This window comes from Clinocottus analis, unplaced genomic scaffold, assembly GCF_023055335.1.
Source record: "Clinocottus analis isolate CAN_PGR_092001 unplaced genomic scaffold, fCliAna1.0.p SCAF_18, whole genome shotgun sequence".
Taxonomy (NCBI): domain Eukaryota; kingdom Metazoa; phylum Chordata; class Actinopteri; order Perciformes; family Cottidae; genus Clinocottus; species Clinocottus analis.
Window position 1 is genome coordinate 7,901,422 of NW_027175909.1, and position 22,726 is coordinate 7,924,147.

Genomic DNA, 22,726 nt, shown 5'->3' on the forward strand with positions numbered 1-22,726 from the left:
TTAGGAAGCATCACGACCTTCAGCCTCCGACGAGAAGTGAAATCCGGGAGCAAATAGTGCATACGTACACATACACACACACACACACACACACACACACACACACACACACACACACACACACTAGTTGAGAGTAAGGACAAGCCGGTAAAGAAAGCCTTAGATTTGTTACTTTAAATCCAGTTTACGGACGAATGACCACCACAAACAGAGAAAATGCCTTCACAGCAAAATCACAAACGCTGAGTGTTTGCAAGAGCAGGAGAGTCTGTTTTGGACTTTGTGGGTGAGAGTGATAATAACTGAAGCGATGACAAAAGAGGGTGGGAATTTCAAGTAAGAAAGAAAGATACAGCATTGGCTGCCTGAGAAAGATCAGGATTTTCCCTGCCTGCCCTATTTTTGCCATTATGGTTAGGAAACATGCCATGGCCTCTCCACTTTTGTGGATTTCGAAGAAGTGAGCTATGTTGTCTGGGGCATCACCCCCATGTAGAGAATTCTCATGAAACCAGGGCACCCTCCCGGAGCTATGACCAGGAGGGGAACTCGCCCGGCGAGCGTCTGGGTCTTCGCCTATGGGGCCCGGTCGGGCTCAGTCCAAGAAAACAACATGGGGCAGCCATCCTATGGACTTACCACCTGCAGGGACAAGCATTTGTATCGGGGTGCTATGCCTCCCACTGGAGGATTTCAGGGCACGCTCACTTGGTAGGAGACCCACAACACACTGGAGGGATTATATCTTGCAGTCGGCCTGGGAACACCTCGGGAGCTAGAAAATGTTGCGGGTGTGAGGGAAGTCTGGGTCAGCAGATAAAAATAGATGGATGTTTACTATATTTATCATTTTGTTTTAGCATGTCAGCATGCTGACATTTGCTAATTGGCGCTAGTAGATATGAGGGTGATTGATATTGCTTTTTAGTCATAAACCAATGTATTGGCACATTTCAAACTCTGACTTGGTAAAGGTACTATATGAAAAGCTAAGGTATCTCCAAAGTTTTTACAGTTCATCGTGACAAGGACAAATTTGTCTAGACCAGATTTCATAGTATTCCACCCAATAGTTGTCAAGACACTTCACTCAAAATCACAAACATGAAAGTCATGTGCTACAGGAAAAGTAAGGGATATCATCATCTGCGAACAATACATGTCTCTCCAAAGTTTTGTACCAAACCACAAAAAGAAACCACTGATCGTCAGTTCTCCTACAGTCGCCGTAACATCATGAATATGTTTCCTCTTCATTTGAATGAGGGACGTCCTCATTCAAATCTGATGGCGATCAGCCTGCTAAGTCCATTTTGATTAGCCATCTCTTAGTGCCACACCTGCTCGGACACGCGCCACCGCCCCACCCCCTCGTTAGGGGGGGGAGCGTTCCATCATTAACGAGGCGCCCAATAACCACAGTGACCTGGCAACACATTCCCAAAACATTCCATCAGTCAGTAGAGCATGTGCATAAGATCGTTAACGGAACACTCATTAATTACAAGGCGATGGGATTGGCTGGGTTTGGGGTCGCTGTGGCACTTGAGATGATAAAGGATATGGCTAATGTGATCAGTCATTAGCATTTAACAGTAGGCTACTGAGATGAAAACATGCTTTATAATCATCTCATCGCAAGAGAAGGATGAAGTGAGAAGAACAAGGTGACGCGAATATGTAAAGTTGTATTTTAAAGGAAAAGGATGGGAGAGAGAGCATGAAATAAAACATCTGAGGAGATCACAGAGTGAAAACCAAAAGGAAGGAAGGAAAGGAGGAGAGGGAGGGGAGTTAATGAGCTCAACAGCTTTTTATTATTCCAGCTCCTTTGCAGACTTCAATGTTCTTTACAGGTCTCTGGATCAAGCAGTTGTCCTTTTTAATCACACGTTAAAAATGCAATTAGGGTTTTCAATTTCCCAGGCCTTTCTTGTCCTCTCAGTCATAAAGCGAGACCAGGTAATGTCCAAAGATGTCGCTTCATAAATGTAATTGGACGAATGCTTTCACATAAAAAGAATAAAAAAAATAGTAATGTGCTTGACCTTAATGTAAACTGTTTGAAATCAAAATCTCAACCTGCGAGGTGAATTGGAATTAGGAAATGATACAGCATGCTGAAATGGGAATGTTCAGAATGAGAACTTTTGACAAACCACCAAACCACCAAATCATAAAACCAGTTATTTTCTTAAATCAACATTGGTATTCAAGGACATTTTAGTTACTCATACACAACATACACATCAATTAACAACTCCCTCCTTCAATCGGTCTGTTTCCAGAAGTTTACTCTGCTTCCAAGTCACCTTCCGAAGTAAAAGTGGAATTGTTCCAAAATACACCTATAACTTTTGTTTTGTTATGTATGCATAATGTAGTCTGTCATTGTCAGTTCAGCATATCAAAAGTGTAAAAATGTACTGATATATGATTGGCATTGGGAAAAGATGGAAAAGATGGAAATGATTCATGCGATGGAGGAAATTGCAACCTCACCACACACCTTTGTGGTGCCACCCGGCTAGTCAGAGTAACAACTTCAAGGTCATGACCCCATCCGTTGATGCTTTTTTGTTTTTGTCATCTTTTGTTTTTCCGCCCGAGGGTCTGTGATTGGTCTCCTTGTAGCCTTTAGTATGATTGCCTGCACCTGTAAAAGAGAATATAAAGCTCACTTACAGCCTTGTTTCTGTCTAAAAGGGTGAGTATCTAGGCCATTTTTGGCTTTGTTTTGTTTCTTTTGCTGGCTGGATACATTCAACACTGCACTAGCCTGTCTACCGTGCAAGCAACACCTACCAAATGGGAAGTTAAAAGCAGCTGCTGCGGTTTTTAAGGGAAAGCCTCCCTCCTGGCACATCAACCTAAAACTAAAGGGTAAAGTCCAGTAGTGTCTTGCACATCCCCTCATGTTCTTCATGACAGTAGCTGCGAGATTGGTAAAGGTGCAAACTCAATCCAGTACTGACCAGAAAATGAGTGTGAACTCACAAGTGATCTGAGGCCATTGTCTAAAAATGACAGCATATCTGTAAAATGTGCAAATATGAGTCAACTTTACCTGTCAGGAAGAAACAGAGTTGCTTTCCTACAACTTGCATCAAAAAAAAGTTTGTTTGGACAACCAATAAGGAGTAATATATAATGTATTTATTATAGATATTATTGTTCTGTAACTTCAAGATGAGGTGACAATGCAATCAGAGGTGTGAATTATACTTGTTGGGGATAAATATGTAGTGAAAACATGTTTTTTTTCATAATGTATTTTCTAGGTCAAGAACCGAGTTTGAACTCCACACTTTTCATAAGAATGCATATTATTCCTAACTTTCCATTCCATTATCCGAACCGCTTATCCTGTTTTTCTTTTTTTTTTTTAGGGTTGTGGGGCGCTGAAGCGAATCTCAGCTGTCAATGGGTGAAGGCAGGGTACACCCTGGTCAAGTTGCCAGTCCATTACAGTGCAGAGATAGAGACAGACAACCATTCACGCTCACACTTACGGGCAATAGAGTCTAATTAACCGAAGCTGCATGTCTTTGGGAGGAAGCCGGAGAACCCGGAGAGAAGCCACGCTGATCGAGGAGAACATGTAAACTCCACACAGAAGGATCCTCCAGACCAGTATAGGGATCCGAACCCCAGCCCCTCTTGCTGTGAGGCATCAGTGCTAGCCACTACACCTGTGCAAACTCATTCTCAACTTCTGACTTATTATTTGTTACTTACAACTACAAGTTGTCAGTAACTTGTGAGTAATAATGTTGTCATTACCAATATATAATTACTGTATAGTTTCTAGCGATGCTAATGTGTTTTTCACAAAGCCATCATAGACTATTGTGCAACAGCATCTGAACAATATGTTAATGTCCTGTGCTGTAGAGTATACACTATAATCATATGAAAGGATTCAGCCCACACGTCATCATAATCATTCCTGTAATGAGATAAAAAACATCAACTTGATCGGACCAAAATGTCATTCAGCCTGCCAGCCCGGGGACCAGTTAATCCGTTTTTTCTTTCTTTCTTTAATGTACTTCATTTGCACACATATTGCAAAAATGCACATGAGTAGTACTAACACCCAAATAAGGAGAATCAGTCAGTAAATAAGAAGCTTAAAAACAAATCTTCCATGGAACATAAAACAGCCAAATCTCCTAAAACTTCCATTCATGTGCAACCGTTTTACATCAGTAATTATGTTCTATAAGCAACGAAAAGCCCCGTAATGTTCTCAGCGATCATTTGACGACCAGAATGTCTATGCATGGCTATTGAAGTACTATTTAGGAATGGACAACTAAAGGGTAGGGTCACTCCATGTGTGTTTTTTTGGTCATGTGTATCTTATTACTTATTCTGATTATTCTATAATTATTTTTGATGGTATGAAACTCGTGAAAATTGGTGCAGTCTAATTGTTTCCTTCTATTTGACCTAAAATGTAAACACTAATGCAAAGTTGTGGCATATGAATGTAATTTTTAGGGGACCAGGATGCTACGAAACTAATGGAAATCAACCTTTGAGGTTAATACTCTGGCAATCAATTTGAGAAATAAAAAATGCCATCGTCTCCACTTGATACTTTGTTGCACCGAGCATTTAGAGTGTTCCCACAAAAATTCAGCACATAGTCAGCTGCTTATTTTTATCCAGTGTGTGCCGGAGACAGCCTGTGAATGTGAAGTCGATTCATTTGAGCTGAGAGAAGGAAACCTTTTGAGAGTGAGGGTGAGAGGACCAAGAATGAATAGTAGACTTGTGAACTTGAGAGATAAGGTATCTGATCTCAATCGCTTGTATTACTCCTTAGTCCTCCTCTCTCTCGCTCTCTCTCTCTCTCTCTCTCTCTCTCTCTCTCTCTCTCTCTCTCTCTCTCCTGTTCCTCCTCTCTTCCCCTGCCCCTCACTGATTCCTTTAGGCCCATTTAGTTAATTAAGGCCATGAAATGTTTCAGAAACCAATTATGCTGTGACATTATTAAAAGACCACCCTGCCTTGTAAGTGTAGATTGTGTCTGTCTCTTGTCTTCCAACAGAAAGGAAACTTGCCTGACCTGAGCGGCCATACAAAAAGGGTTTGGATTCATACAGTGAAATGTAACATCAGCAACTTTCAATTTCCTTTGTCTGTTTTCTTTTTTCACTTCACTTATGGGTCCACATTTACTTTTATTACTATATTACTAGAGAGCTCGACATTCTTTGCAAGTGCATTTTCTATTAGGGATAAGGGCTTGACTTCAGATTACAGACCCTGCTTGGCAGATAGGATCCCTTATTAATTATGGGGAGGCGCGTGGTGGGGGAGGACCAGTAGAAATTCTCTAAAACACTGCCAAGACTCAAAGGGGAAACAATCCGACTCGAACCATCAACGGCTACAGTCATTAATGTATCTACCACTGCTTATAGATACATTTCTATGCAAGGCACTGAAATAGCCGTATTTTAGAGAACATCATATCTTACCATGATTAAATTAAACATGGATTTGTGCATGCCTGTGTGAAATATCCATAGAAAAAGACATAATCCATGTTATTTATGAGCTCCAAATTCCAAGAACATCCAGTTTCATCTTTAGACAATAAACCTGCTGGTTCATGATTTGTATTTTAACAAAAACATGTGTATCAAGACACAGAAAACTAAAGTAAATTGCCCATGCTAATTAACACAATACATAAGTTACAGTGATTTGTACAAAATGCACAGTGATTTGTGTTTCAACGCGTTTGTGCTTTTGAAGGGGGAGTAGCAAGGAGACTCCCCCATTCAGTACAGATGTTGATTTTCCTACTTCTTGTGCTATTTTGAGAATATGCAAATATCCTGTGGAACGATTGACACCAAAGGTCGTTAATTAACATAAGTCAATTCCACCGAGCTTCTTTTTGGAGTGAAATGTAGCAGCGTTCTACAGCAACTCTTCTCCCTGTACACATTCAATGCAAATGAAAGAGAGATAGGGATAAAATGTTTCCTTATTTTTCAAATCTCAAATAATATATGCTACATTATGTTAAGTGTACATTTGATGATGATGTCTATTCATTCGTTCAGAATCTCAATTGTTTATGCTGTTTATGGGGGACTGGAGACTTTCCCAGTGGTGTAAGAAGGGGGGAAGAACCCTGTCCACCACGAAATGCTCTACCCACCTCTATCTACAGTGGGCTCAACACAACATTGCTGACATATAGAAAGTATATCTTGTGTTCTTTAATTAGTATTTATTTGTTGGGCTTCAACTTTAAAACTGTGAAACCTGTAAAGTGTAAAATTACCCAAATTTCTGAAAAAAATGAAAAATGAAATCTCACACATAGATGTATAAATACATTTTAAAAAAAAGAGAATAAATCCAGGACCTGCAGAAGGGAAAAGTTGTGTGTGAGACCCTAGTAATGTAATGCATTTCAAGAATATCACAGCACATAACATCACAAGCGTATTGCACGTGGGACGTTGGTTCTTTTTGTTTGTGTGCAATGGGGAACTCAGGAGACCTGGAAAATAACAAACAATACAAGTGCATTGATGTCATATGTCAACTATATTGTTTTAAAGTAAGAGAAGTTAAAAACTAACATTACCTGAGCAAATTTCACACATCAGTTAAAGATAAAAGCTAAGCTGCAGCGCCAGCAGCCTCTCATCGATCCAACGTTACTACAACAATGTTTTTCCAGGATTTATTACTGGTTTTGAACTCTCGAAGAAGAGATTGCAGGTAACTTACGGTTTACCACTGGGCAGTAGGCTATTTGTGTTTTCTATAAAGCTTAACACCCTGCTCCCACGTCATCCTGGACCCCACCACCTTTACCCCAATACACTAAGTGTATTAACGTGAGCCCAAGAGCTCCAAGCACAACATGTTGAGCGCCTAACTTTAGCGAATGCATGACATTGGTAACGTTAATGTTTCTCACGGCTTACGCCGATAGTTGTCAAACACAGGTGTAGCTAATTGCAACTAATCACATTATAGCTGCATTCAGGTGTGCCAATTAGGCCTCTGGCGGTGGGAACGCTGGCTCCCTGGCATGGCTGATAGGCATAGCTAAATGGAAACGAGCCAGCATTAATGCTATTAGTTAAGGTTACACCTGTGCTTTTACTGACCTGACAAGTCAGAACCTTTCCTGCGAGAAAATGCAAACAGACTTGATATAAGTGTTCTTGACAGTTACTCGTCATGATGGACTGGATATGTTGCATATGGATACATACACAACACTTTTAGGCTAAGATACAATCTACGGTATGCTCACAGCACCTCGGTCTACTACACACAAGTTATTTTAATGTCATTATTATTATTATTAGTAGTAGTAGTAGTAGTACAGCTGTACTTTTTACCTATTTTACTAAGATAGTGTCTTGCAAATACATAACAAGGGATAAGGAGATGAGCAATATCCTGTTGACATTTTATATATTTTTTATTCTATGAACTATACATTTTTCATTTCAAAAACATAAAAACTTATCAGACTAACTACTAATTGCTTTTACTTTTGATATATTGATCAGAGTGCAGAATGTGAAGTCCATCGAGACACTTTAATGATCCAGAAATGCACTGCCTACATTCTATAGAGTTCCAGATGATCTCTGTCCAGCCCCTTTCAGGGTGTTTGATGACATGATGAATTGGTGTTGCTTCCCACTAATTCGAGCCCAATTCTCCCACCTCTCTTTGTCCTCTTCCCTTATCCTCTCCCCGCTCTCATTCTCCTGTCTATCTTCTCCTCCTTTCTTCCCCACCATCCATTCCCACATCTTCTCCTTTCTCTTTGATCTTCCTTTTTCCTTCTCCGCCTACCATGTCTTCTCCCATTTCTACACCTCTTTTTCAATCTCTCGCATCAGGATTTTGCAATGTTTGTTCAGGTTCCAACCCCTTGTATATGTTTCGGGGTGCTGATCCTGGAGGGAATGTCTAGCAAGTTGCATGTGCATACATAATTTATCACTGTAATACAGCCATCATCTGCAAATAACACAATTAACAACATTGCAAGATTTCTTTGATGTGTTTGAGAAAATGGCCATATTATTTCATATGTGAAAACAATGCGATTCCATCCATCCATTATCCAAACCGCTTATCCTGTTTAGGATCACGGGAAAAACACTGCTATTACTTTATAAAATGATTATGTGGCCATGTAAACAGTTTTTCGTGTTGTGTTTAGAAGAAAACAGATTCTGTTTGTAACTTAAATTAAATCAATGACAGTATGTTTACAATCATTTTTGTAACATCGTAGTGTTGAGCCGTCTGTGTAAAAGCACAATTTAACTTGGGAAATGTAATATTTTTGTTTTTAATTGTCTTTTAAGAACCTCCAAGCTCCCCCTAAAAAGTGTCAGTTCATCTGGGACACCTGTTAAGATTAATAACTTCTAACTGTGTGTATGTGCAAGTGAAGGACATCTTCGACAACGGTGAATTTACCAAGACAGTAACTCTACATCCTGCTGCTTGGCTGACTTTGTCTAACAAGGTAAGGACATGGTTAGCCCGGGTAAAAAACCTGCTCAGGTAATTAAAACAGATTTCACACAAGCAGGACGTCACAACTTTGCCATTCCCATTCCAATTCATTAAACTACCGATTCACATTATTGTACTGAATCAGAGTGCATGCAGAGCTTTTGTAAGGGTGAGCATTATTAATATTCAATCATCATTGATTAACCGGTTAGAGGTGAAAGAAAACAAAAATGAAGTTACAGTTGTCATTGCTCATAACATTGGTTGAAATACAGCATTTATGAAATTTGAATCACCATGTCTGACTGAACATACTGTATGAAAATCTGTAGTTATAATCCAATCCTATGAATACTATAGTATTGAGAGTTATTTGTAACATGTTTTACGCTATATCTGTTTAAACCCTGAAACACTGTTTTAAAACTCATATCTGCTCTCTCCTGAGTGTTTGAGATATTGCTAAAGTTATTGAATGTTTTCATGTGTGAGCTTTTTCTGACCGAAAGTGAGTGCTTTTTTTTTCTTGAGGACTGCTATGTTTGCATCGTTTGACTTAACTCTGGGCCATTCCCTTTGGTTTAAACACGGCAGAATTAGTTGTACACATTGTTTGTGTTGGCCACTAAAGGAACCGGAGACGGTCACTTAAACAACACATGTTCTTATCACGTGGACTTCAGAAACATAGAGCCTCATGTCAGACATGAGTTACCTCGTTTCCCCTTTAATTTTCAAGACAATGTTTTTTTTTTCCTTTTATTTGAAACTTCTTAAACAAATCAAGCTTGTCCACTTAGTAACACAGACTGTGACTGTGTTGGACACAATAACTTAATAAGAGGAATTCCTGTTGGAATTGAGGAAGAGGGATGCTTGCGTTCTTTATTTTCTTCTTTCCTCGGAGCAGTGAATCACTCTATAGACCACTCTGGACTTCCTCCATGGGGTAAAATTTGGTCACATCATTCTCCAACCCTCACATTTTATCGGGTATTTAAAAAATGAATTCATCTGAGATGGTATTGTGTGTCCAATCATTTCCTCTCCAGTGTATATTCGATACAGTCCAGTGTTTTAACTTTAGTGAGAGTCCACTGTGCTGAGTCAGGAGCTGTATTAATGCCCATTATCACCCAGTAATTTCTTCTCATAAAACAGACTAGAGATTCTAATCTAAATCTTGTTCATGTTGAGCGAGAAACTCTTCTTAAGAAAACTGTTTAGCCCCACAGGCATTTCCTCATATTGTTTGGGAGAGAAAATGAAGGCACCTATTGTGATGATCCCACTAACACTAAGTGACATCACCTCAGAGCCTTATTCTCTCTCTCTCTCTCTCTCTCTCTCTCTCTCTCTCTCTCTCTCTCTCTCTCTCTCTCTCTCTCTCTCTCTCTCTCTCTCTCTCTCTCTATCTCTCTCTCTCTCTCTCTTCTGCTTTTGATAGAAAACAGCAGTGAGTCAGCTAGGATAGCAGATAGCAGACGACTGTAAAAACACTCCTTTCTCAGAAGTGTTTTACTTAACAAAACAGTCTTCATCTGGAGATTTATCACCACTGTCATCAACTTTTTTGTTCAAAATATATGGGCCATCAGTCATCACTGCTTTTTTATGATATGAGTGATGGCTGTACATTACCATGCATGACATATTGACAAACCCATTTGCAATCCTTGTGGAGAAAGACCACTGTCATACAGCAAAAGGAATAATCAAAAAGCAAGAGAGGGAGACACCGAGAAATGATGGAAACAGACAACAATAAAAATAGAGGAAAGGGAAGAGGAAACAATTAAATATAGGTGTATTCCTTGACACATCCCTGGCTGTAGATAAGAAGTCATACTTGATATTGTGGCTCTATGGATGACAGTTTCTGACTGTCAGTCACCCGCTTCACTACTTTGTCCAGATTGAAATATCTCCACCAGCATATACAGACATTGTGGTCACTACAGAATAAACTGACAACAGAGATGGCTGTGGATCAGAAGTTGGTTGTTCACTCATCCAAAGATTGTCCAGTCCACATGTCTAAGTATTATTGGTATACTGAAGCCCAAATTGCTATTGGTGTATGAGTGAGCACCTTGTTTGGCGGTCTCTACCATCAATGTGTGTGTAAATGGGGCAATGTTAACATGTAGTGTAATGGCAAAATATGAATGCAAGTCAATTTTCCATTTACCATGAACTACGTTACTTCCAGCATCCATGATAATAGCATGCTGCTTCATAATGAATCCTTCATTGGAAGAAATAAGTGAGACATTACCATAAATTTGTGTTTTATGACTTCCATTTAAACTCTCCATTTTCTTCATTCTGAAAAATGCTCCCTGCAGTAGTGATAATCACGTATTATCTTCCTGACAGATGACAGTGACTCAGACAAGACAGACATGATAGTGACAAATGTGAACGGACAGATATGGAAAGCAATTACTCATTATGGAAACATGTTCTATCTTCTGAAGATTTCTGCTTTTTTTTTCCCTTCTTCATATAGCAAAAACACAACAGCCACAATCACCATTATACCAATGGAAAGCAAATGTGTACAGTTCAGTATTTATCATATACTGTCTATACAATTCAGGGGAGGCATACACAGTTATTATTAAAGAACAGTAATGATTACACCAATGGAAATGTAAATGTCATCATTACACAGCCACATGCAGTTCAATACTTAACGATTTTCTATCTTGCAAACATAGGATGCCTGTCAAATATATATAACATATAGAGCTAAATAAAGTGTGGTGCATTTGTCATATCCAGCCCCGAATCCTTCCATTTTCAGAATTACTTGAAAATAACTGTATTGTAGATGCTCCCCAAATAGCTGAACGTGTGCAATCTGGAAGCAATAAAACTGACATGTGCCTACTCAAGTAAAATAAAAGTGTATAATCACAAACAGATGTCTCTTTACTGTGGCTAGACATTTTTTTTAATAAATGTGCAATAATTTCTCCTTCATAGCTATATCTTTGTGTTGTGTACAATAACCTTCTGTTTTCTACAACCCTGTAACAAGCCAGGACAATAAGTAATGTAACTAATAATATTCATATGCCTGGCATACCACTGACACACTGCGACACTTTGCAACTACCTATTGGCCAGGACTGTTTGTTAATAAATCCACCTGACATTACTTTACCTCACTCACTCTAAAAACATTTTGATAACTAAAGCTGGTAAATAAGAGAAGGAAATAAGGAGAGACCTGGGATGGCTGCAGACTGTGTGTATTTTTGTTTCGTTGTGGAGAAAGGAGACACATGCACAAGACTACCACCACCCAGAAAACGAGGGGGGCACTGTCTGGCTATAAAAAACGGAAAGACATTAGAGAGGGAGAGAGCCAGTAAGACTGAGATAAGTTCAGTTCAGCACCGCGGACAGCGCACCGGAGCGTTGGAGAGCAGAAATCAGTTCAGTGGATTTGAGTTGCGCACAGTCATGCCTCCTTGAACTGCTGGAACCATACTGTACACTATAGTCGTACTTAGTCTGTTCACAAGGCTGTTTTTTTTTGTTTTTTTTTAGGGAATCGCTAAATAAGGAGGCAAGAGAGCTGCAGAGAGAAGAGCGTTGCATGCGCTTGCGAACACAGGCCAGCCTGTTAGTCGGCGCGATCCTTACATCATCTCTTTATTGGAGCGAGAGAGAGAGAGAGAGAGAGAGAGAGAGAGAGAGAGAGAGAGAGAGAGAGAGAGAGAGAGAGAGAGATGAGAGTCAGAGAGAGTGTGAGAGAGAGTCAGTGCAGCCAGGCTCCTCTTCCCCAGTCCTCAACAGCGAAGCGAGTCTGACGGACCGACTGTCGTTACCACCTCCCTGCTGCTCGTGCCGAGTGTTTCCTCTCCCTCTCCTACACTGCTGCGTCCGCACCGGCCGTGAAGATGCACCGGCACCGTCCTGCCCAGGGATTGACGTTGTTATTGTCGGTGGCTTTGTGGATTTTAAGCCACGTCAACTGTGCGCACGGAGCTTTGCCAACAACCCGTAAGTTGTTATTCTTCTTTTTTTTGGGGGGGGATGTGTCTCCCAGCAGCGAACTGGGGAGTCTGCATACAAGGAGGGGAGTGGGGGTCGGAGGGGAGGGGGTGGGGGCAGACTCTCTGGTCTAGCCAATCTCTGGAGCAGAACAGCAGAGGTGGGAAGGGGCGCTCGCCGGCGGGGCTGCAGGTGTACCCCCACGGTGCTGTCAGCTGGGGCACCTGGAGCTAAAGAGCCAGGGCTGCACCGGGGAAAGGGCGAGGGAGCGGGCTTACCTTCTGACTTCATCTACACGTGTTAACTCCTGGGGATTTCTCCTCTATTGATTTTAGCACCCGGGATTTTATGACCGACGGGCTATGTTTAACCACGGGTTCACACGGCTACATGTCAGTGTGCCAGTGTTGCTGTCTGTTTGTGCCGTCTCAACCCGAGGGCATGAGTGCATTCGAGCGAACAGTTTGAAACCGTTTCACAAATGGCTATTTGTTCGGCCAACCCTGTTAGGGTTTTTGTGGATTAACATTACATAAGGTCACTGCATTTGCTTTCAGACTCTTACATTGCATTTGTCCCAAATCAATCCAAATACGGAGGTTTCGTTAAATCTCCTAAATGTGTAAATGCAGTTTTGGTCTCGGGCTTTGTAGGAGATGAGTCTTCACTGTCAGTGACACCGCGGCACATTAAAGATGTCTAACTTCGAGCCTATATGCATGTGTCTAAATCAGGTTGTTCGTGAAGTTTCAGTGCAGTTTTAACTTTGATTAGTCTCTGCATTATTAACACGTCTGGGTCTACTTAACGGTCACTGGAAAAGTTATCCTCAGACATACTTCAAATACAAATGACGGATCCTTTTTGCATTGTTCATGTTTGCGTACCAACCTGTAATTTTAATATCGAGAGTGTGTATATAAATGACACGAACTGCAACTGCAGAGCTTGTCTTGTGATTTTTCATTGACATCTTCCAAGGGGATCCAGTGCCTTTAGGTCTGTAGCCTGTGCTTTATCATGCACACCTACTGGTATGGTATTCCCCGAGGTATGTTTTGCAATTTACCGTCTGTTATTTGTGGTCGTGTCCATCTTAAAATAGCCAATCATGTTTGGCTCTGAAATTTCCTGCAATCGTCCACACTTGGTTCGGTGTCATTCCGATGTCGCTGACGGTAACTGAGTCGCTGTGACTGATTCCCCCGGTGATCGCCGGGGCTTCTCAGGTCCCGGATGAATGTATCCGGCGACTCGCCTCATTAATCATCCCGTCAGACAGACAACAGCGGTGAGACGCTACCGCGGACTGTTTGCGCGTGCCTGCACATATGTCTGCGTGTGCGCGTCACAGCGAGTGTTACAGAGGAGGAGAGTTAGAGTTAGAGGATATGGGGCTGTGTGTTTTTATTTCTCAAAGCGGTTGCGGCCGCACAGTGAATATGAGTCACAGCAACAATGCTTTATTTGTAAAACTGTATTGATCCCTTTATGGAAATCCTCCGTCCTCTTGCTCCCGTCAATCTGCAGGTCTGACTGGGTCAGCGGGAGAGTCCCCGGAGAAAGTAGAGAGCCAGGGTATTTCTAAAGAAATGGAAAAGCTGTGGGCTACAAGGTTAAAGACTTGTGATGAATGGAATATAAATTATTTGGACCTGTTGAATCTTTCAAAAAAGACAGTCGACATGAATTAGTTCTCATCATCTGCACATAAATGCAGCCTGTGCTTTGTTTTTAATAATCAGGCTATTAGACAAAATTATGAGCTGATAAGTATTTTTTTTTAAAGTGAAGATAAACAAAAAAGAAAAAGTCACTTTAAATGTATGCAAAAACACATCCATATGTATTTGATTTTTTTTTTTATATATATAGCTTCAACTACGTCAGTGTCTTGCATATTGACATATGTGGCATTGCACAATATAAGACAACAGTACAAGACAACAGGAATAATAAAGTGCGGAGAAGGATCAGCGTAGGATTTGAAAGATACAAGTGTGTGTGATGGGAGAGCGACAGAGAGAAAGTCATACGAACAGCATGTTGAATTGGACCAGTAGTTCCATCGCTGAGCTTAAATCTGACTTTATCCCTCCTCAGGGACTAGATGTGCAACACTCGGGGGAATAGACAATGTCATTGTGACCAATGGTCTGAGGCATGGACTAAAAAAGATTAACATTTCCATCCTATCGAGGCAAACACACTCCCAGACTAAAAGTCAATGGGCTGGTTGAACCACAGGCTGTGTGAAGTTTACCAAGTGCACACTGAAAATCTGCTTCTATGAGGTATTTTCCCTAAAAGATTTAAAAGAAAGAGAGCAATGAGGATGTATGCATTTTATTTGTCTGTGGATGTATATATGTTAATGTGTATTTGTGCATTTCTAGTTTCCCATTTGATTGTATGTTGAACAATAATTAAGAGTTTTTCTCCTATGCAAACTTGGCCTCAAGCGTCTATCAGTGTTTTGTTGCATTCCATTATCACTTAATTGACTAGTGCAGCGCTATCAACTCTCACATCTATTGCACAGACGTTTTCAGGCAGAAATACAAACTCACGTTAAGCACAGAGGGGCATACACAATCACAGACACTCACATAACTGAACAAAAGTAAATGATCCTTGTCCTTGTTGTGCTTCAGATCATGTACAATATGCTTTTTTTTAAGTATATTGTACAAAAATAAAAAATTCAGTGACACATTATTACACAGATATTTGGCCCAGTTGTTGAATTTTCATGCATGTTAAGTTTACTTTGCAATTTGTTTTTCTAATCAGCCTCAAACCCTTCTGCCCAGGTTTGCAGCATTGCTATTCATCACTCCCACGCATTTAGAACGGGGTTCACGTTGTAGAAACTCTCAGCACCAGTGTAAAAAAGTCAAAGAGCTGGTGACACTGTGGGTGGCTTAATGGGATGCCCCTAGAGCCTGTCTGTTATAGAATCAGATTAGCCTTTTCTCATTTCATTAAGCCAGGCCATTTGACATAAACATCAGTCTGGCTGCACCTCCAGGGCCACACAGGGCAAGACAAGACACGGTTTCTTGTTATTCAATATAATTCATTATAAAACAAAAAGTATTCAATTGCATTCTGTTGTTAATACAAACGTTCTTGTTTGAGTTTGAAGCGTTATATTTGACGAAGGAATAGAGCCAATTTAGGCTCTGTATCAAAGTGGCTAATTTTAACATATGACTGGTTGTGACTGATCCAAACGAAACAAAAGAATAATCTGGCATGTCCTCACACTCCTTCTACGGAAACTTTGGTGAAAGCAGCTTCCTACTGTCAACAAATGAGTCACTGTGACCAGCACACAAGTCAACTTGATGCCAGTTATATGCAGCCCTGTATCTTGTTGTGTGTGCGCGTGCGCGCGTGCATGTGCGTGTGTTAGTGATGGCTCCCAGTAGGAGGTAGTAATAATAAGATTAGAGCTGAAGGAAGCAGACTGGTTCATCTCAGATTTGATCATCTCAATATTTGATGTTTAGCTTTGTGTAACCTTGTGTATTTATGTCTGCCTGTGTTCAGGGTGTGTGTGTGTGTGTGTGTGTGTGTGTGTGTTTGTCCACATTAGTACATTTATATTGCATTGTATGAAACGAGGTTGAGTTTTCAATTGCCATTGTTCTCATCTGCCCTTTGTCTGTATTGCCCCTATCCTACTTAAAAAAAAAAGCATCACTCCTTTGTTCTCCCTCCATTTTCACTCCATTTTGTCTTATCCTGACCCTTGATGATTCATCTTACTTTTCTCATACCCCCCATAGTTTGATTCCCGAGTCTTTCCATTCAGTTTTTCCCCTCTTGCAACTTGTCATTTTGCTTGCTTCAACTATCTCTAACTCTCTATCGTTACTTGACTCTCATCAAAGGTTTTGATCATCTGGCCAAAATCCCCATTTTTTTCATCCACCCAATATCTGACGTCACAATCTGTCCCCTTCTCGTTCCCCTCCTGATTATTAATATGATTGATAAAACATCCCCACTAGCCACTTTTCAAGGGAGTAGTGTGATGCATCTGCTTGTGCATGCTCATATAAACTCTCAAAACAGCACCTACTCTGTGTTCACAGCACCAAGCAGACTGGCATGGATCCCAGCCAAACACACACAGAGACACTGTGTTCTCCTCTTTCAGTCTCATACGGCTCTCAAACTTTTCTGGCCCTATCAAAGTATGAATATTTGATCCCACTTAAACATTAATTCATGACAATGCTTGTGAGACACAAATGCTTGACCTACAATCCACTACTTTCCAAAAAGCACTTTATTTTCTTAATATAATGAATCAGAATTGCTTCATTTCCCAGCAGTCCATAATATATGAATATGAATTTTGTCAATTTTGTCTTGTCAAATATATCTAAACAACTTCCATACCCAGTTTGATATTATCCACAAGTTGACTGATAAGCCTTCACTCTTGCTTGTTTTAAAATATATATTTAAACATGTTCAATGTCAAGATATCGTTAAAACATTCTCCCATTTCCAATACATAGAGGCTGTTTGCTGATTTTCTGTATAATTTCATAGCTCACAAGCATAGCAAACATCTAATAGTGAGAAACAAATTGTCAGAGCCAGAGCACCATGACTGTTTTCTTTTTGTCTATTCCATGTCAGCTTTATACGTGGACTGCTGTATCGGTCTCCTTGAAGAATTGAAATTTCTCTCTTGAAAGTGGATGCTTCTGCGCGGCTATCTATGTTTCATCATGGGAGCAAGGCCACAGTGATAGAAATGCGCACTGACAGGTCACGTGACATAATTCCTTTAACAATGTCAGTAACATAACATACACACACACACTCCCCCACACACAGAGGCCCACTCCAAACCACACCACACTATGCACGGTGTGATCATGTGCAAATACGCAGGATATGAAAGTTATTCTGGTGGAATGTGTTCTCATTAGAACCCATCGGGATATGTCCACCTTGTTCGAAAAAGGGTCTCTGAGGTGAAGAGTATAGGCTGGCAGGATATGGGGAGGAAGAGAGAAGGACAAGAAAAGAGGCAGCATTTATTAGAAAAGATGTAAGGATGAGGCGAGGCAGCTTGAGGAAAGATAGCCAGGAGCCGAGGATTTTCTCTGACATCTTGTCGTTCAATATTACCGCTGTTATTAGCTGCATCAGAGCGCAGCCTTGCATTAGCTAGAAAATGAACCGGGCGCTGTCATCGACTATAATACTGCACCTGACTTTGGGAGCGGTTTCTACAACATGAGTGATTATATAACTGCTTGTTCAATTGATGTGAATAGCCATTAAAAATCATCATTATTATCATTTTAAATGTGTTTCCATAGGTACAGTATGACCACACATTGTCAGTAAATATATATATATATTTCTCATAAAATAAGATTAAAAAATAGATTAAATAATTTTCTGATCAAAACAAGACAAAGTCAAATAAAACCACCACTGTCAAAGATGGTCCTGGAACATATGAAGTGGGACTAACTCTGCTACCCTAAGAATCCTTAAATCTCATAAGCTCAGTTTTTACTACAAGATGTTAATTTAGAAATCTACTGAGTCATTTGAGTTCAACATGCCCCATCAGCAGACTATTTAAAGCGGTTTAGATGATAATGTGACTGTTCAGCCTTTGAAACTTCTGAACCATATTAACAATTACTGTGGACGTTGCAGGTGTAACATGAAGCAAGATTCTGCATACGCAATGTCTAATTATTTGCTTGAACTCGACTTACCCTTTGTATTTAGAGGGTAACTCACTTTACAGCTTGTTCTGCTGTGAGCTCAACATAAACCAAGATGTGTCCGAAACTGTACAGAATGGAGTTGAAATGTTGTTTGTTTTCGTCTTAAATGTACCCGTTACATCACAAAAAGGACGCTGATCTTTGGGGAATGCCAATTGAGTTGCACCAGGTCACTGGTGGTGTTAGAAAGAGCTGTTAAAAGCAGTGTAAGTGAACCTGACCAAAATCATCAGTGTCAAAACAACAGTGTCAAAAGCAGTTCAAAGTAAAACTGGGCAGTCACCTCTGTGAGTGGCAGAGAGAAGCTTTAGACACACTGACTAGAGCATAGAGTGTTATAGCCGCTGTCCACGCTCTTGAAGTAAATTCAATGCTAGGGGGATGGGGGGGGGGCTTCGGTGCAAATAAATATAGTTGCTAATGCAACAATGAGGACATGACCCCTCAAAGGCATCTCATCCAATTGTGTTGGGTGTAGTTGGCTGCAGCTAGGGACTGAATCCCACAGGGCTGTCATGGTGTGTGAGCATTTCCAGTCAGGTGTTTTAATTTTCTCCGCCACATTCAGGAGTGTTGCTTTTACTTGGCAAAATAATATCATCAATGTAGTATAGTTTTTGTTTATCATTATTGATAATAGTGTAGCATGTATAGGACGTTTGCTGCCTGTTTTAATTACAGTGTTATGTTGTTGGATAAAACCTGAATGTTTTTATGTTTGAACTTCCTGGTTTGGTGACGAGATACAATTTGACTTGAGTTTGAGTTTGGGTTCCTTTAACACATGAAGGCAGGTCAGTGGTCAGTTGCTGCTTCAAATACAAGCTGATTGTTCCCCAGCTAACATCCCAGTGGATTAATTAACTCATGAAAGGAAATATATAATTATGTTGTAATATTTGTATTTCTGAGCTCATCGAGCATGATCGACGTGGTCACTGACTTGGAATGCAAGAGTGATCATAGTGACAGGCAAAATTACATCAGGGGTCGTTAAAAATGTTGATAATGATCATGATCATACTGTGTCCTAATAACACTTAGTACCTCTGTACTATTCAGTATGCCCACTGGTCTGTGTAAACATCATCTTCAAATTATGTCAAAGGTTTAATAACTGAGAAAAGACACATTTTCCTTTGACATGAGTGTAATATTAGATATCAATTTGCCACATGACATGAACACATTACAATATTTAGTCAGAGTGTATGAGTACAGTGATTTAATGGAACTTTTGAAACCATCACATAACTAATTAGTTATTGCATGTAAAAGTCATCAGCATTCATTTATATGTCATTAGCCAAGCATTTACCAGTGTTCAAGCAATATAAAGCTGTGATCCTTGACTTATAAAGGGTTTTATAGAGCGTATTGTCACTGGATAATTTAACTGTTGCTTATGCATGCCTCCCTCTTTGAGTTTAACCTATATTCTGGAACATTAACCCTTTGATCTGCACATGCCTGATGGGTAACATGATGAATCTGGGGATTACACATTAAAAACTGCAGCACAACATCTGTCCAGCTGTCTCACTTACACATGCACATACAATCGTACCCAGCCAGACTCTCAACTCATTGATGTTGAGTCTCACCATGTATTTCCCTCTCCATCTTTTAACCATTCCACACATACATACTGTAGGTAGCATAGTCAACATGTCTGTATATGTGTGTGAGGAGAGCTGGTGTTTGTCAGACCGTGCATGTACGTACACGTCTGTATCCACAAGTCCCTTTCTGTCCTAATGGATGTTGGAAATCTGGCCACCAGCTCATGTGGAAGAGTGTGGTGGAAAAAGCCATTGTGCCGCAGCTAAGACAAATGTTGTTATGACTCTCAGCCTTTGCATTCAATTTGTTTTTTAAGCCGCTTGAATACCCCATTTACAGCCCAAGATTAAGTGAATTAATCTTTGGGCTAGTTCCATTGAAGAAGCACTCCTTTTTCTCTTTACACTCAGAGGAAAAGCAAAGAGGCTGAATGGTAGCGTGCTGTAGCCAGCCAGTCACTTAGCAAACATGACCTGTGTATTTGTGTGTGTGCATCTCTATTTCAGTATAGTGAAGCTACAACGTGCGCGTGTGCATGTCTTGACTGTGTGCATGACATGGCTTGTGTCCCACCGTGGTGTCCCACTGTGGTGCACGTGGAAATAAAGAAGGCAAAATTAAAGAGGAGAAGAAAGGTAAATGGAGTTGTATAAAAAGATGAATAGAGCTCTCTCTCTCTCTCTCTCTCTCTCTCTCTCTCTCTCTCTCTCTCTCTCTCTCTCTCTCTCTCTCTCTCTCTCTCTCTCTCTCTCGCTCTCTCTCTCACTCTCTCTCTCTCTCTCTCTCTCTCTCTCTCTCTCTCTCTCTCTCTCTCTCTCTCTCTCTCTCTCTCTCTGTCCCTCTCTATCTTTCTGCTTTGTGTGTGTGTATGCATGTATGTTTTGATCTCTTAGTCTGTGCTGTAAATTGACAAATTGACAAATTGATTGTGCTCCTTGGACATGCTTGAATGAACATATGTATGCATGTTGTGTGTGTGTGTGTGTGTGTGTGTGTGTGTGTGTGTGTGTGTGTGTGTGTGTGTGTGTGTGTGTGTGTGTACTTATAGACCTATCTTTGCAAGGACAAACTTGATTTTCAGACCTTTGGTGTGAGGACATTTCTGGAAAGTGAGGACTGACCTGTTTGATGGTTCAGACTTGATTATAGGTTTTTAGGTTTGAGTTAGATATGGATACTTGGAAGGATGCGACTGCAGAAACTGATCAGATAGAAGGGATGTTACTTAGCAGTCATTTGTCAATTAAATTGCTGAAGCGATCTTCTGCACACGCTAAAAATGAGTAGCTGCTACCAGAATGTTTTACACCATATTGCTAATGAGAAAGAAAATAAAACTAAGTTCAGCAAATCCATGTATTTTGCTCACAGGGTGTCAATGACCGGCGCAACCAAATCATTCTTCACATTTACTCAAATTTTTCTCGCATATGCAGCGAAATGCTGCACTGAAGGCATCATCATCAAGGAGAGCATTGCTGCAGCACTAGCTGCCAGACGACAGTAAATAAAGGATCTGATTTTGATCAGCTTGGTTTTAGCCTATACCAATCCTTGATCAGCCCAGATACTGATCCTCACAATCAGCTTGGGGCGCCCTTTGTAATTTTGCTTGTGTGCCTCTGCCTATACATGTGCATGGAATCTGTTAGTACGCAGTCTATACGACAAATGACCTCCCTTACATGTATGTGGCACGAGTTACAGGTGAACTCCAATGTCAATGATGTGAATTAAATGTGAGTCTATAGAAACATGTAGGTGTGTTGGTGTGGACAGCTGTGTGATGAAAAAGAATAGCTTTGTTGAGGCAAGATGTGGATTTGGTCCATTAGCTCAGGTTGAAGGAGCTGTTACAGTGTAAGCTAAGATTAGTCAGACAGGGGTCACTGCTTCCTCTTTTTACATTTCTTTCACCTTTCCTCTCTCTGCCTTCATCTATATATTTCTTTCACTGTGGCTTTCTTTGTCTTTTTCTCCCTCTCTTGGTCCCCATCTGTCTTTGTCTATGTGAATTAATGTAAATTAATTAATTTCCGACCACACAAACCCTTGCCTCTGCCTGTGTGTGGGTGTAGAGAGACTGAGAGAGTGGGCTGGGTAACTTCCTCTTGTGGCTTATAAGCTCAGTCACTTCATGTGTGCGGTGTGCGATGCGTGGTTGTCAGACTCACATAGCAGAAGTCCTGCTTTAAGTGTCCAGATAGTTATTTTTTTTTGTGACAAAAAGCTCTGGAGTGCGCTTCATCGACGACACCACTGGCTCACTGGAAAGTTCAGGGACTTTCAACTAGAAGCTCAGCAACAGTTGGAGGCTCGAACACTAGCGCTTAGAATTAGATAACGGTTCAATATATCTATTTTACAATGGACTTGGCAGGGCTTTTGCTTCATATATTATGCATCCAGATAATTGGGAGCTGTTTTTAAGATTCCTTATTTTTTGAATATCAAAGCATGTTGTGGGAACAATGTAAGGTAAAACATGTTTTATTCATACAGGCACAGATTACGTGAGGTAAAGGATGATTGTTGGTTGGTTCGAAGAAAAGCAACAAGGTATTCCCTAGATGGCTGAATGTTGTCGTGGCAACTTGTTTATTTTATTTACACAACACAAATAGCCAAATATTACAGGAAGTAAAAAAAGACTTTTGATGCAATTGATGCTACAAGAATGTCTGTTCTGAGAGCATTTTTTATCATAATCTTTGCAGTAGTCACACAAACCAGGAGTGCACACCCACACACACACACATATACGCACATACACACACACACACACACACACACTGACCTCAGCCTCCTGCCCCTGACAAGGGCTTAGCCTATAGCCCTTGTCAACTTCTAGA

The 22,726-nt window shown here is 40.6% G+C and overlaps 1 protein-coding gene across 1 annotated transcript in view; it reads left to right on the forward strand.

Moving 5' to 3' along the window:
- Positions 1-12,243: 12,243 nt before the first annotated feature.
- The window catches only part of cntnap2a (contactin associated protein 2a), a 313,006-nt gene continuing 302,523 nt past the window's right edge, over positions 12,244-22,726 (forward strand). Inside the window, exon 1 of the mRNA XM_068581486.1 lies at positions 12,244-12,546. Within this exon, the coding sequence (XP_068437587.1) occupies positions 12,444-12,546 (103 nt within the window). The 5' untranslated portion in view covers positions 12,244-12,443. The remainder of the gene's footprint in view (positions 12,547-22,726) is intronic.